This window comes from Cydia fagiglandana, chromosome 17 (genome assembly GCF_963556715.1).
Source record: "Cydia fagiglandana chromosome 17, ilCydFagi1.1, whole genome shotgun sequence".
Taxonomy (NCBI): domain Eukaryota; kingdom Metazoa; phylum Arthropoda; class Insecta; order Lepidoptera; family Tortricidae; genus Cydia; species Cydia fagiglandana.
In genome coordinates, this window is record NC_085948.1 from 16,106,525 (window position 1) to 16,124,369 (window position 17,845).

The 17,845-nt window shown below is 37.7% G+C and overlaps 1 protein-coding gene across 1 annotated transcript in view; it reads left to right on the forward strand.

Annotated features, from left to right (window-relative positions):
- LOC134672616 (uncharacterized) overlaps positions 1-17,845 on the forward strand; it is a 57,756-nt gene that overhangs the window by 22,674 nt on the left and 17,237 nt on the right. Inside the window, exon 2 of the mRNA XM_063530571.1 lies at positions 14,875-15,054. Coding sequence (XP_063386641.1) covers positions 14,875-15,054 — 180 coding nt within the window. The remainder of the gene's footprint in view (positions 1-14,874; positions 15,055-17,845) is intronic.

Consider the following 17,845-nt stretch of genomic DNA (forward strand, 5'->3'; position numbering starts at 1 on the left):
GAGTTTGAACGACATTTATTCGGACTTTTGACATAGAGGTACTCTCTACAAGTAAATGGTTTTGCTATGGCAAAATGGATATTATGATTTTTCGGGTAGGCAGGTAATTAGTTTACCAAGACAAGTCTGCAACGATTTTGATAGCACGCGCAGTGCAAATGTTATTTAAACGTCAAACTTCTATGAAAATATGACAATGACAAAATCGTTGCAGAATTGTCTTAGTCTAACTAACAAGATTATGATTATTTACTAATACATCGAAGCATTAACTATACATCGAGGTATTTTGGATTCTCGAATTTCTAAAGTAACCATAAATAAAATAATAACTAAATCTTTATTGCTTTAAACTAAAAAATGGTAAGTCATGTCTACCGATATCCTATTACTTCTACAGTTCTACAAACACTGACTAGAGGGTTAAAATAAGTTAAAATTAGCATAATTATTATCTTTCGAGATACCTTAGTATGTTGGCTGTCACATAAAGTAAAGTTAATACGGCAGCTAAAATACGACGCGTGTCGGCCCACGGGGAAACGGTTACAAGTATTAAATCGCAAAAAATAACCGGTCGCAGTACTCGTCGGAATGCGGCCGGAGGATGCCCTGTAGCCCATCCTTGCTTTCTAAGGTTTATGGGTTACCAGCACGGATTAAGATGGTAGTGGACGACCGGTTTCTCATCCAAACGGAGTCACCATTTTCTCCCTTGGGATAGGTACCTATTGACATTACCACCTAGTATTACCTATGGAAAATATTACGCATTATTTATTGTATATTGTTAACCATAGCTATGTACCATATGGTTTGACTTTTTTAGATTTTTTGAACATTATAAGAGTTAACAGCGTAAAAAAATTCCACACAAATTTTCAAGGAAATGTTTGCGCTTTTTTTGGAGCTTTCTTTTATTTCTTACATAACTTGAATTTAAATTGTACTTGTACAAGTACGGGGGACTTACGAGGATACATTTCCACAAATGATAAATAATATAATACATATAAACGAACAGGAATTAATCATACAAAGGGATAGCAAAATATAAAGGAAACAGGAATAATATCGATAATAATACAGCTGATAAGTACCTATCTGCGTAATAAGCAATAAACGGATTTGAATAAATGCTAACCAACTTATTTGCTATTCATTACGCCATCTCGGGAACGCCAATTTCTCTGCGAAAAGGATATTAAAAGAAGGAAAAATCGGTCTTAGGAAGAATACGCTAAGAGAGATTCTTTTTGATTTCATCTAATTCAAATGTACCTAATTCAATTTGATAAACAGAGTAGGTACATTGTATGGATTTTTTTTTAATTATGGACACATCTCAACAATAAGTAATATTATTCCTATAGTCGTGTCAGCGAACGGTCTCATAGCGAAGAGTCTCGACCAACACCTAGAGAGACTCTCGCTGGGTGGTTGGATCAAGGGTCAGATGCAGAAGGCGGTAATTTTGGACACGGCGCGTATAGTACGTCGGTTCCTCACTCTGCGGCCCTGACCACCGGCAGCTTGGGCCCTGCCCCGCTGCCGGCGGCACCCTAGGTTAGGCTTTTTTATAATGTGTTTATATGTATTTTTATTGTTTTGTAAGTGTTTTGTTTATATTTTACTTTTATATTCATATTATAACAAACCTAACTTAAGACGAAAAATAAATATAGTAATATTAAAAATAATGTTACTTAGTTACTGATTGTAAGATTAAAAATATGACCTTAAAATTATTTAATTGTTTTCTATCTACTTCACTAAAAAGTTTTTTTTTAATTCAACTCCCGAGAGGATGAAAATAGGATGACGACGGCGGCGGACCTACTAGGAGGCCAATCCGTACGTGCACTCAAGTCAACATCAAAACGAATAGGTCAATTCGTTAGTCTGTGCGGAAAGAGAAGAGCCGTGGAATGTATTGGAGACTCTTCTCTTTCCGCACATTGTAAGTCTGTGCGGGAAGAGAAGAGTCGCCAATACCTACTTCACATTACACAAAAAATGGAGCTTGCGCGTGTGAAGTGGATATGTAAATGTATGTTATTTTTATGTCTTTTTCTTCTCGATTCCTTCCTTCCGTGATTCTTCTCACTTGATGGTCTCATCGTAAGATCAGCGCTGGAAGCCACCAGCAACATGCTGAGACGGGGCCATTTCGTGGCACTTTAATCTTATTTAGTGTTTTCTTTTATTATGTATGTATTGTCTCATTTGTTTGTGCTTTTCGAATAAATTATATTATATTCTATTCTAAATGTTAACCAACACACTATCAGTCTAAATCCGATAATTTGAACGTTTCAGAATTAACCTCCAAATTAATTTCAAAATTTAAAATGCTTTTAAGAAACTCAAGTTTTTAAATTAATTACATTAACATCAGAATTATTCTGTTCAGTTGAAAATAGTAGGACAAGTATCCTTGGTGATGTTCTTTGAAAGGTTTCAACCAGTTTTATGTTACTACGCTTTTGGTTTAACTGGCAAAGTTTTAAGTATATACGAAAATTATTGGTTTTCGGAATTTAGGATATTGTGGGAAATTTCCAAAATCTTTATAATATGTGGATTTTTTTTTGAAATTACTAAAAACTCACTGGCACATCAGTACCCCTAGGCTAGGGCATAGACTAGGAATCCTCTAGACCGAGTTTAGAGCAATTATTTCATGCAACCGATGATGCCAAAAATGCGGGGGTGCGCGGGACGAGGTGAGCGAAGTTCCTTGCCGTGATTGGTCCGTTCAAAGACACGGACGTCACACAAAGACATTTTCGACTCGAACATGGATTAAAATTACCGTATGCGTGGCAGAGGGGGTAGCGCGACTATGCTCAGTAGCAGTTGGCAGTTTTGTCTGTGCCCTAGGGTAAATTTCATTCTATAGCGTGACGAGCGTTCGCGTTTGCGTTATGTCTATTTTTGTATGGGATTCCGAACAGCGCGCCAAGCGGGACGTTTTGGTAACTCAAAGTCCCATACAAAATAACAACGCAAACGCGACGTGACGCCACGCTATCGAATGAAATTTACACTAGGGATATAGTACCAGTAGCCATATTATATTTGAAAAGTTTCACTACCGTTTGTTATTTGCTAGTTTGTGAACTACCGTAGGCGGTTTATGAAACAGCGGTAAATTCAGGCTTATTTCAGGGTAAATAAAGTTTCGGCCGGTTTTCATTCGATACGCGTCTGACCGTGCTTATTTTATTTTGTTAGATAACAACTACGCAACTAATTACTCTAGTAATCCATTTTATCAGACTCTGTAGGTATTTTGGCAACAATCTCTCTCTTGGGATCTGTTTCCTTTCCAAAGTATTTTACATTGATATGAAAATATTTATTTTCAGGCAACTATTGGCCCATAGATAAATACGTTAAAACTAGCATACATATTATTATAAAATATATCTTAAAACTAAAAACACACAATTATGGCTGCTGGCTGTGATGCAGTTCCACAGAATAAATAATAGTACTAGGTACAGAAGACTCACTCTCTAACAAAACGCGTCTGTTACGATCAGCACAGATATGGCCGCTAGGTGGCGACAGCGCCACGCGCGGCTTATGGCTTTCCCCAAAATTGGGGTGGAACGGATGTACTTTTAGCTACCTGTAGCAAAGCGACGAAATCGCGGAGTTTGCGGCCGGTTTACACTTTGATTAGTATTTATTTCGCCAGGCCAGGAATATTGGCGGGAACGGGAATAGGTAACATTTCCGCGCTATAACAGTCTTCTATTTTGGAAGGTAGTTAAATCGTTAGATTAGGCCAGAGAAAGTGATTTAGATCCAGCGGCCCCAAAACTGGACAAAAAGATAAAATATAACGAGCGTACGCTTACTTTTGCATTTTTTTTTATTTTCGTCGACCATCTGATCGTGAAGAAGATTAATTTTATTTGTGGCTACAATATTAGTTACGGTTTTTCCTGTTTAGAAACCTTCAAATCGCCAAGCAAAAGACCGCCACACAATTGGATTAAATATGAATTCGCCAAAATAACTACATTAACTAACATACCTACTTCTAGTTTAAACATATTTCATTCCGGGCCACACATGATGTGTTATTAAGTGTGATAAATCTTTAATAAAATAGATACCATAATCAATAAAAGAAATCGAATAACCAAAATTATTTAAAAGAATCGCATAACAAACTAACCTAACAGAAAAATCTTTATACGCGTAAAAATATCTATTAGAACGTGACAGGCATGATGACAAATGATAAAAACCGACCAATTTAGCCCTGCACTGCAGAGCACGATATCTACCGAATATGCCCTTAATCGGATCCCCACTATTTATGTCACATCCTTGTATATGTTGCAGTCAAAAGTGTGAACTGTCAAAAGAACTTTTAACCGACAAAAACAGGCAAAACTGCTTTTGACTGAGCATGTTGGTCAAAAGTAGTTTTACCTGAAAATCATACCTATTTCTGGCAGCAGTTTCGTTTTTAGGGCGTAGCAAAAAAAAAACCCTAACCTACCTATCTCTGCGAGTACTTTTGACTGATAGTAACACTTAACAGTCACAATTACTATTAACCAATGATTTTCAGGTAAAACTACTTTTGACCAACATGCTCAGTCAAAAGCAGTTTTGCCTGTTTTTGTCGGTTAAAAGTTCTTTTGACCAGTTCACACTTTTGACTGCGACATATATATACTGGGTCAAGCAGATCTTTTCAGTAGAAAAAGGCGGCAAATTTGAAAAATGTAGGCGCGAATAAAGGATATCGTCCCATAGAAAATTTGAATTTCGCGCCTTTTTCTACTGACGAGATTTGCTTGACCATCTATATTTATGATAACATATACTCCCATGCTTCTAAAATCTATAGAATTCTTTCCTATTAGGGATACTTGTAAAAAATAGGCCATGTTATTATAAACATAAAAATTTATTACGAAAATGTTAAAAATGTGCTAATATTAATTACTATTGTAAAATTATTCCTTTTAAAAACCTTATTAAAAACATGATGAAGCTGCGTGATGAGGCGCACGCTCGCTGCAAATTGACCAAGACAGACTCCCACATACAATATTATAAAGATTTAAAGCACATTGTAAATTCAGCAATTTACAATGAAAAAAAGGCATACTTCAACAACCATATTAATAGTAACCTTAAAAACCCAAAAGATCTATGGAAAAATATAAAAAAGGACATCGCTAACTTTAAACCAAAAGATACCGAGTTACCAACACATTTATTTAATCCAGAAAAAATTAATGAACACTTTCTGACTCTTCCTGGTGAAGACCGTGTGGATATCTCCCTTCTAACAAAATATGAGTTTGACAGATTTGGTGCTTCGGTTTTTTCTCTCAAACCAGTAACGGAGACTATAGTGTTCAATATAATAAAGTCAATTTCTTCTAATGCTCAAGGCATTGATGGTATAACCATGAATATGGTGCTATTAACTTTGCCTCATACGCTGTCGCTAATTACTAGTATAGTTAATAATTCCATAGAAACAGGCGTCTTTCCTGACACATGGAAATCAGCCATTATTAAACCTATCCCAAAAACATCCAATCCAGCAAGTTTTAAAGATCTCCGTCCAATTAGCATATTACCCTTTTTTATCAAAAATAGTAGAAAAATCGGTTAGTTTTCAGTTAACAGAGTATCTAGAGGCGAATGAAATTCTGCCGAAGAAACAGTCAGGGTTCAGAAAGTCTCGTAGTACCACCACTGCTTTACTAGACGTAGTAGATAACATCTTAGCGGATCGAGACAGCGATAAAAATGTCATGCTAGTGCTGTTAGATTTTTCTAGGGCATTTGATACCATTAATACTACGCTCTTACTTTCCAAAATGGCATTTTATGGATTCGATATACGTTCTCTGAACTGGTTTGCGAGTTATCTCACTGGACGCACACAATCTGTTGAACTTCGAGATGAAAATGGTTCAATATCGATCTCCAGTCCGCTGCCCGTTATACGTGGAGTTCCACAAGGATCAATTTTAGGCCCATTGCTTTTTACCTTGTATAGCGCTGATATTATTACCAATATAAAGTATTGCAACTATCATCAATATGCCGATGATTTACAAATTTATATACCATTTAAGCCCAACGAAATGTCCTCAGCAGTGAGTAAATTGAACTTGGACTTGGATCAAATCGCGCAGTGGTGTAAAGCAAACAATCTTGTTCTTAATTCTAGTAAATCAAAGCTGATGTTGTTTGGATCTGATAAACTGCTGCGTAACCTAGCGCCTCCGCAGGTCTCAGTCGCGGGCGATGTTTTAGAGTGCGTTTCTATAGCTAGAAATCTAGGTCTGCTTATGGATAGTAAGATGCGATTTGAAAAACATGCTCTAGAACTCGTCAGCAACAGTTTTTATAGGCTTAAAGTATTATATCGCGCCCGTGATTTTATTAACGTCGATTTACGCATAAAACTTTGTGACACGCTTATTCTGTCCAAATTGAGTTACGCTGATGCCGTCTTTGGGGCGTGTATGCTGGCGCGGACTTCGGTATTAATTCAACGCATTCAGAATGCTTGTGCCCGTTTTTGCTTCTCTGTCCCTAGCCGTTCTCACATCACACCATTTTTGAACCGTAATAATCTGTTAAATATGACTGCCAGACGTACCTTGCACTTTGCTTCATTGCTTTTTGGAGTTATTCGCGATAAACAGCCGTCTTATCTATTTGAAAAACTAAAGTTTTCGAAAGGTCATGTACGAGGTGCTCTCAAACTTAACGTTACACAACATAGTACGTCCGCTTTTCGTGGCAGCTTCCGATATGCTGCAACGAAGTGTTGGAACGATTTACCGCCACCAATCAGAAACTGCAAATCCGTTACCTCTTTTAAGCAAAACCTAAAAAAGTATTTACTCGCAACCCAACAAAGTTATTAACTAAGCAGACATAAATTCCAAAAGAGATATATACTTGCATATTCGTGAACTATAAGAAATATTTGTGATCTCTCTCTCTCTCTCTCGCTCTCTCTCTCTCTCTCGCTCTCTTTCTTTCTTACACGTGTTCTGTTCCTGTTTATTAGTTTTAAGTTTTAGTTTTTAATTTTGGGTGCCCTGAAAACCAGCGCAGTATCTTACAGACACTGCATATGCTGAGCGGTATCCTATTTGGTGTATGTTTCTTTTATAATCTTTATGTTGTACCTACCAAATGTATGTTATTTTACGCCAAATAAATATTTTCTATTCTATTCTTTTCTATTCTTTAGTTAAGTTGTTGACAGTTCGCTTAGGGCAAAACAAAGGTAATTACATTTTGGAAAACAAAGCTTTGAGGTTTGTAGCCTTTGCTACGGCCAGCAAATTAGGTTGCATTTAGTTTGCTAATTAACGTTGTAAATGAGTACCTAATCTAAATCTGAAAGAAGAAATAAACATGATAATGACAACATTTTTACGATTATATTATGCTGTTTGTTTTTTACTACATCCAAATAGACTACAAAATATGCATGTACCTACGTACCTAACTATAGGTAACTATAGGCACAGATCATAACCTATCTATTTAGGTAGTGTTATATACCGCGTGTGACCTATAACATGAGCAAATAATTAAAACATAGCTTGCATTCCTCAAATGGTGACACTTTTGTTCAACAACTTTTGAAAATTATGAAGTGTTTAGACTTCCTATTTTTAATACAAAATAAATATTATCTTCAATGGACGCCATCGCCACGCCATTTCATTGTGATTGGCGTTGCTTGTCATGCCTTAAACATAACAAAATTCGCAATACATTGCGTCTTAGAATAAATTTTAAAGTGTATTTAAAATCAAATCACAAGTTATTATTAAAAGTCGCTGAACAAATGTTGGTCAGTATGATGAGTACAGCCTACAGTTTAAATTTTTGCTCATATTACAGGCCACACCCGGTATATCGGTGGTCCGCTTTGGCTGCCAGTACCTAATTAATAGAAAACGACCAAACCGCGAAAATAAACGATCCAAATTAAACTAGTTTGACAGCACACTGTATGCTTGATTCTCAATCCAGTAAACAGATTAGCAATTTGCTGGCTCGCAGGGTTACCAGCTTATTATAATTCCTCAATTCCGATCAATATTGGGTAGAGTCTGTGCGGAAAGAGAAGAGTCGTGGCAGAAACGGGAACTAACATTTTAAATTTTATATGGCAATCATACCTTTGACACCTGTCTTGTAAAAAGTAAACAAACTTCTGTCATTGTATATTTTTATTAACAAAAACCGCAAGTTTTATGTATAAAATATTTTCAAAACACGATGAAACCGTACATAAAAGCACAAGAAAAATTATATTTAACATTGTTCGGTTTTGTCAGCGGGAAGAAAACGGCTAAAAGCCGACTATATCGACTTACAAAAAGTCGCGGAACGTGTTTCCGCTATTCGCGGGTATTGATGTTGTATTTAATATTAAATAATTACCTATTTAATAAGCCCCCTAAGCAACTTGTCTCCGGTACATAATCGGTAAGTATATTCATTCAAAATATATTAATTTTCATAGATATGCAGGTCATTCATGATCTTTAAAATAACTGACAAATAGTCTTGATACTTGCCATTTTATGCATATTTATATGTAATTTTTTTTTCAGGATTGTGTAAAAGTACCTACGGTATCTCGAATAAAAGACCGCTAAGTAGGTGATATGCAAGAATTCGTAATCTACGTGCCGGATTCAAGCACATCCAGTTCCTCACATCAGTCCCTGGTTGTTCTGAAGCTAGCTCAAACATAAGTGACATTGAATATTTTAATTCAGACATCGATTACAAAGAATAAAACCTTTTCATAAAAATATTTCTTTATTTGTAAGTTCGTTTACTAGGTTCTGTTAGTTACGAAATTATAAGTATTTCATATTTAGCAGACTTTTCGGCGAAGTAAAATATCGTGAGATGAGAGAACCGGACATATCCCAATAAGGCCTACCTACTTATGTACTATTGTTATTCATATTCATATTTATTATTAATAATGTACACATACATTACAAGTCAAGTTTACAATGGGTGAAATATATCCCAGATAGTAAAATTACAGTTCTAATGCCCAATTTCTACCCGGTTTTGTATTAAAATAACTGTTGGACTGCACAGATTAGGTAGTACATAAATGAGACTCTATCTTGTTTGGTACTAAAATTACAGTTGTATTGGGCAGATTCTTAACTAGTTTTAGCAGTTTTGTCAATCGCACTGTCACTTTTTAGTATCTGAAATATAAAAACAAGTGTGTTTTAAAAAGTAGTGCCTGCGCTAAATCAGAGGATTGGTTTGACGAGCCGACACCACCACCAGGCTCCGTTTAGTAAGCCGTGGTAAAAAATCGGAACAAAAGGAATACAAGTATCATGACCTTTAGTGTCGTACTATAATCACGTGACCAGTGTTGTCAGCATAGCAAAAACCATAAAATAGCACTGGCGCGCCCTCAAATCCCACGACTCTTCTCTTTCCGCACAGACTCTAACTCGAACGTACCGACATCAGAATCATTCTGATCTAAATTGATGTCAATTATAGTTCGTTTTTTTAGCATTAGAAAGAAGCACAAAGAAGGTAAGCGATCTTGACATGTCTTTTAATTTAAAAACGCTTTTTAAAAATCAGTAGGTAACTATTACTTATATTATGAAAGCAGAAGAATATAAATGATTGTATTAGATTCATAATTATTACATACCTATTTGCTGTGACTTATTATTAAAACGTGTTTTCAATTAAAAGACACATCAAGATTGTTTACCTTTTCTCTAATGCAAAAAAAACGAACTATAGTTATCGCGCGTCTCGGCAATACGAGTATGGACGCATTCGAGCGAAATGCACGATATCTGAATGACATTATTTAGGTACAATCATGTCATTCTGATATCAGTGTACGCTCGAATTAACCTGATGATGGTAAGTTTTCCGGTTAAAGGATCAAAAGAGAAACATTTATGAATGTATGTATGTATGTGTAGATACATTTATGAGCCGATTCTGAGCCTTGTATTTATGAGCCGATTATAAGCCTTGTATTTATGAGCCGATTATGAGCCTTGTAGTTTGAAATAAATGAATTTTATTTTGTTTATATATTTGGTAACCCTAGTGTACAGTCCGCCCAGTTTGTCAGACCATGATACAGTCAGACCGAGTTAGAGTTAACGAACGTGCCAGCGAATGCCGAGTTAATTGACTTTAGATTGGAAAACTCCTGTTTGATCACTTGTTTATACTTTAGTCCAGTGGTGGGCAAACTTTCTACATGGGGGACCAAAAAGTTTAGGAATTTTAAGTGAAGGGCCAGAATTGCAGCCAAAATTTATTTTGATTTGCGATAATCGTGGGCCAATGCCATATACTAATTATTTCATAGGACCGACGGCGGGCCGAATAAAATCCATTCGCGGGCCGGAGATGGCCCGCGGGCCGAATTTTGCCCACCACTGCTTTAGTCACTGGTTTACTAATAACGTAAATGTGTTCACTGTGTCAAAAGTTAACACCTTCCAGGCAATAGAGGTAACAAAATTGACTATTGGAATTAGACTGTAAAAAATTAGAACCTACCATATTAGGTATACCAAGTGTGGCCTGTAACACGAGCAAATAATTAAAACATAGATTGTACTCCTCAAATGGTGACACTTTTGTTCAACAACTTTTAAAAATTATGAAGTATTTAGACTCCCTATTTTTCATACAAAATAAATATTATCTTCAATGGACGCCATCGCCACGCCATGTCGTTGTGATTGACGTGCTTGTCACGCCTTAAACATAACAAATTTCGCAATACATTGCGTCTTAGATAAACTTTAAAGTGTATTAAAAATCAAACCACAAGTTATTTTTATAAGTCGCTGAACAAATGTTGGTCAGTATGAGGAGTACAGTCTACAGTTTAATTTTTTGCTCGTATTACAAGCCACACCCGGTATAGCGAACAGTTTAACGCAAATTATAATTTTTAAACGATGTTCCCATACGTAATTTCATTTTAGAGAATGATAATATAACATAACTAAGTTATGCATAAAAACCGGGGCTTTTTTACACATTGATTGTCTTTTCTGTTCGTACGATTGCCACTAAACGCATGTAGTAGTCCATGTAGCCTTTTATGCAAATGGCGCATACAACTAAGATACATTTAGGCCCCGTATCGGGTTCGTATGCCCTGAGCCAAGCGATACGGACACAGATTACTTTTATCGTATAATCAAATACGCCACTCTCACACAAATGTAACCAGTAGGGCTAAGATGGCCGGCTCTTTATCATTTTTCACCATGCCTGTCACGTTCTAACAAGTATGGAGGAGCGAAAGTGACGCATGACATGACAGGTGATGAACGCGACCATGATTATCAGGCAGGTTATATTATATTGCTCGAAGTTAGGGTGAGGTGGGGATTACAAAGGGGTAAATTAACTTTTTGACGGCGTTCCGGGCCCCGGCCTCGGTTTGTTCCGAGCGTACAGCGTTATGGATCTATCAACCCACTTTATTCTTATTGAAGTGGCATATCTACTGAAATGTTATGTAGTCTAGCGTGTGTCGCAGCCAAGCGCCCCGGGCCCGGGCTCGGTATGTTCCGAGCTTACAGCGTTATGGATCTATCAACCCACTTTATTCTTATAAGTGGCATATCTACCGCAATGTTATGTAGTCTGTACCTAACGGGTGTCGCAGCCAAGCGCCCCGGACCCGCGCTCGGTATGCTCCGAGCTTACAGCGTTATGGATCTATCAACCGACTTTATTCTTATAAGGAACATAACATATCTACTGACGTGTTATGTAGTCTGTACCTAGCGTATGTCGCAGCCAAGCGCCCCGGGCCCCCGGGCCTCGGTTTGTTCCGAGCTTACAGCGTTATGGATCTATCAACCCACTTTATTCTTACTCAACTTTATAGGCGAAATACGTCTTTTTTGCAAACTACGATGGAGTGGAAACTTATTGTTGCTTATTTAAATCAAAATAAGTTAGGTTAGGTTATTATAACTATTATAAGCCTGAAGATGGCTTGTGAAATTCTCTCGTGATATCCTCTAGCCGCCCATACGTCAAACTTTACCAAGCAAAATGAAATTTTATTTTGTCAACACAAAGTTCAAATTAGAATGGAATAGGAGACCTTTTTATAGGTCTCTGGGCGGCTAGAGGATATAGGGTGAATTGTCAATAAGGGCACCGATTAATAACTGGCCACCTTATAGGTACTAAATATGAATTATATTCACCTATAAAAATCTAATTTATTTTAGTATAAGGTTTCAGTAACTGGCCGCCATTCACTAACCTAGCCACCATAAACTAAAATGAATTATGTTTATAGGTGAATATAATTCATTTTTAGTATAAGGTGGCCAGTTATTAAATAGTGGCCTGTAATTGACGAATATAGGTAGGGCCGCACCCCTAAAAACTTGTACTACCTATAGTACAAGTTTTTAGGGGTGCGGCCAACACAAAATTGCAGTTTTATGTTGAATGTTTACACATTTTAATCAAATTCAAATGCCAGGAAAATGTTTTAAAATATACATATCCTGCATATTATAGCATAATAATTTTAGTATAAAATAGCTAGTGATACGAGTATGGCCGAGGGACTTGACTAGCAAAATGTGCTTACGGTATTTTTCCTCCATCGTGATATGTTTATTTATGTATATGTTTAACACTTTGATGTCTTTGATAACCTAAAAGCGAATAAGCCACCATTTTACCCATTTCCGCAGAAGCACCAAGCTTATCTTATGCTAATTCTAGAATATCTAGCAACTTGATTTTCATTTATCAAACATGCAAAAACAAACCGTATTGTGTATATTTAAGGTGCAGTTTCATTAAAGTCGGTTTGTTGTTGGAGTTTTCCGTGCAATATGCATCAGTGCATGTTTTAGCAATATCAAAGATTAGTAAATAATATAGACTAGCATGGTTCAGTTCTGTACACAAAGTACAATTATAATTTGTATGGTACTTACATAGCAGTCCAAAAGTTTATTGCAACTTTGTTCATGGAGATAAAAAAAAAAGTTAAGATATAGGCACAGTACAAGCAGATAAGTAGGCTAATTGGCCACCCTAAACTAAAAATTAATTATTCACCTATAAATAAACAGAATTCATTTTAGTATAAGGGGGCTAGTTGTAGTTACGAGTGACCAGTTATTGAAACCTATACTAAAATGAATTATATTTATTGTTGAATATGTAATTCATTTATAGTTTAGGGTGGCCAGTTATTAGCTGGTGGCCAGTAATTGACGATTTACCCCATATATTGAAAAAAGTACTGTACGTACGTGATTGCCCTAATGCAGTGTCTTGACTTCACTCATTCTAAGTACCTACCTATACAGGGTGTAATCGTTAAATGTAGCCAGGCGATAATTCCGTAAATATAACAGATATCAGAAAACTTCAAATGTAAAGTGCGTTACCCAATGAGTAAAATTACATTAATAACTTTTTTAAATAGAAGCAGAAATATCCCAAGCATTATCTTCAATAACTCGTCTCTGGTAATATTGGTGAAGCATTTACATTTCGCTGTGCCGTTATCACCTAGGGGAAAGTTTTATTTGCGAAAACCGCCGGTAAATTGCGAACTTCCGATTGAATTCAGAATAACGCGAATATGTTTCGTTTATGAGGTGCCGAGAGAATTTTGATGCCACTGAATATTTCAATATTGAAGTTACAACTTTGTACTTTACTGCCTAACAAGAGCTATACCCGGAAAATGAAATATTTATAAGCAAAAAAATAAAATTAACATATACATGACACGACTACTAATCATATTAGTTAGAGTTAGACCAAGAAACCAGAATTCAATTTTAGTCTTGTTACAATAAATGTAAAATAAAAATAAAATATATTAGGGGACATCTTACACAGATCAACCTAGCCCCAGACTAAGCAAAACTACATTAATTTTATGGGTGTTAGACGAGGATATACATAAGCCAAGCGCGCACCACGATTTTTTGTCGCGCGATAATTTAGTCGCAGAAATGTAACGTATGTGTTTATATGGCGGTGCGCGCATATGTGACAAAAAAATCGCAGCGATTTTAAAATTGTGATTTGTCACATTTTTCCGCGACTGCTCGCGACGCGATTGTCGCAAAGTGAATTGCAGCATACGGAGTTGTTTGGCCCCGCGCGCACTGCGATAATAAAATCGCACCCCGGACCTCAGTCGGCATTTCGCTCTCCAAGCATCAACATATCGGAACCTGCTTCTCCAATGGAGTTACGCTAGATGTTGACCGTTTAATGATAGAAATAGAAGGAGATCACCTTTGTGGTATAAATACTCAGTCATACAGCGATTGCATATTGTTTCACGACAAGCGAATGGTACGACATCCATGTCGACTTTTTCATCGCAGTGCGCGCAGTGAATTTTCTGCGATATATTACAGCGCGATTCTAAAATCGTGTCGCAAAAATTAAAATCGTGGTGCGCGCTTGGGCTTACTTATACATATAGAAAATATCCATGGCTCAGGAACAAATGGCTCATCCCGTATACAAATTATATTCCCTAGTGTACAGGGAGAGTGCATGAACTGTAAAAATCTGATTTTTGGCGCGAGGCGTACCTAAATGTGAAGTATTGTGCTTCCGTATAGCCCAAAAGATGACAGTAACTTACTATGCACAAGAAAACGTACGAGAACGGTAGATGGCAGCACTTGCTTTGGCAATGTACATGTTTATGTTTCCGATTCAGGCCACAAGATGGCAGACCCTCCAATGCGCACGGTCCCTATTTGTGTACCTATGTATTTACAACATTAATTTCTCTTCCAGGTGGTCTCTTCACCCTCGGCAAGGTCCTCAACTTCTTCCCTGTTGGCGGCGAGCGCGAATGCCAACCGACTGGCTACAAGACTGCTCGCGCCGGTATCTGCCTGAACCCGTACGACTGTCGTCAGAGGGACGGACAGAGCGCCGGCGACTGTGCACACGGACTGGGAGTGTGCTGCGTGTGTAAGTATATACCAAGTACTCTCTATCTACTTGGACACGAGAGAGAGAGAGAGAGAGAGAGAGAGGAGAGATAGAGGCCAGCGTGAATGCCAACCGACTGGCTACAAGACTGCTCGCGCCGGTATCTGCCTGAACCCGTACGACTGTCGTCAGAGGGATGGACAGAGCGCCGGCGACTGTGCACACGGACTGGGAGTGTGCTGCGTGTGTAAGTATAAATTATTTTCCGTTTATCACGTACTATCTACCTGGACATGAGAGAGAGAGAAAAAACAGACAAAGGCGAGAGTGAATGTCAACCGACTGGCTACAAGACGGCCCGCGCCGGCAACTGCCTGAACCCGTACGACTGTCGTCAGACTCGTCAGAGGGACGGACAGAGCGCCGGCGACTGCGCGCACGGACTGGGAGTGTGTTGTGTGTGTAAGTAATTAAGTATATACTACTTCAATAAGGGCTATAAGCTCTGAAAGTAGAGCTAAAAGACAGTCCGCGCCGTCGGCATCTATCTAAACCCGAAAGTACGTAAAGTCTTATAAGTAGTGCTGCATAATTGACTTCTATGTCAAATATCTCAAAAAACCGGGCAAGTGCGAGTCGGACTCGCGCACGAAGGGTTCCGTACCATAATGCAAAAAAAAACAAAAAAAAGCAAAAAAAAGACGGTCACCCATCCAAGTACTGACCACTCCCGACGTTGCTTAACTTTGGTCAAAAATCACGTTTGTTGTATGGGAGCCCCATTTAAATCTGTATTTTATTCTGTTTTTAGTATTTGTTGTTATAGCGGCAACAGAAATACATCATCTGTGAAAATTTCAACTGTCTAGCTATCACGGTTCGTGAGATACAGCCTGGTGACAGACGGACGGACGGACGGACGGACGGACAGCGAAGTCTTAGTAATAGGGTCCCGTTTTACCCTTTGGGTACGGAACCCTAAAAATGGAGAAGTGAATCATTCAAAACTGTTAGTGAAATTGAAATTACGTAGTGAGTAGGTAGGTGTCAAGTCGAAGTCTTGTGCACCATCTAACAATATAGAACTTGTAAGTGACTATTACGAAGTTCCCTTTGTTTTAAAGTAAAACAAGAATAAATAAGCATTTACCCGTCAGAAACTTAATTTAAACAAATGTTGACAACTTTGAGAAAGTTAAAACTTATTACTCGTAACATATAGAGTTTATGGTTAGTCTCCCCTACTACCCTACATTGTACCATCGCTAACACTCTTAACTGCACATAGGTGGACCTTATGCCTTTTGTAATAAGGTCCACCGATGTACAGTTAGGAGTGCTGCTGTTTGGACGAGTATTAAGGTATCGTTCGGATTTATACTACACTCAGCATTGCTGCAAAGTTACAGCTCAACGTTATTGGAGGATGTTTAAAAAATATCTATAAAAGAAATATAGAGAAATTAATATGAAATTTGACATTTACGACAGTAATTCAGTCGGCAGTAGAGTATGTGTGGAAAGAGAAGAGTCGTGGAATGTGTGGGGCCCAATACATTCCACGACTCTTCTCTTTCCGAACAGACCTCAATCAAGAAGGAAGTGCAGTTGAAATATGGGCATATGTCACAATGAAACTCACAAGACTGACGTAGAAACTGCACGCACAACTTTACTCCTATCTTAACTAGGTATAACCTACCTACCTATACCTATACCTATATTGTTTAAGATTTTGCGTCTGTACCTAAAGTGCAAGATGATGCATTGTTTGCGAAAAAATCGTTTTCTGTGTCGATTAAATGTTGGCTCGTTGGCTTGTTTCGACTTTCGAGAAAACGAGGTTCTAGTTCATATGCATGCTGGGTTTATTTTACAACCTCAAAAACGTAGATGAAGGTAAATACACTTTTAAAAGGCTTTAAATAAGGTAATAACAGTTACTAAATATGGTAGGTACAGCCGCGTCGTAAGAGTCGGCAGCCCCGGCCCGGACCCGGACCGTTTTAGCTTGAGTCAACCATTAAACGTATTCATTCTGTATGAGAATTAAACCATTCATTCTGGGGACAAATTCGACATGTACAACTGTCAGATTTCGCATCCACGTCAAATCAACAGTTGATTTTATTGCATACTGAGTGTTGATTCCATCAACGGTGGATAATATCATGTGGTACAACCAAAACTCGACTCTAAACTAAGGGTGGTTCGGTTTGGTTTGCTTGTCGCCCTAACTGTGGATTGTTAATGTCAAATTTTGACATTGTACGTATTCGAGAACTTATGATTTTTCCCACATCAACGGGAGATCAACACGATACGTCAAACGTCGCTTGTCGAATAGGGGTCCAGGAATACGTAGAATTTCAGCGAAACTATTCCAAATTAACCTAAATCGAGATATTCGCGATTCAGCAAAACATTGTAGGGATAAGATCAAATCTCAATCATGCAGAATACCTCGCCCCGCTTTACATACCCACATTGTTTTCTCGTTGAGTTTGTATTCAACGTTGGGAGCGACAGCTATCGGATTTAAATGGAGTCTCTACTACGTGAGTCGCTTCGGAATACCTACGAATGTATGCTGCCTTTTACATTGTACATACTTCCTTGAGCATTTTAACGTTTTGAGCTTTTTAAAGTCATCTGTTTGATCTCATTTTCAATCGCAACCAAATCCCGTTTAATGTTGCTGACCATTGAAAACAATTAAACCCTTGTATGGCAGAAAAAAAGTAAAATGTTAGGAACTGTTGGTAGTAGTAGTAGGCCTGTGGGTTGTAGGTCCTGTTAGGAATGTTAGGGACCCATGTATGTCCTTAAA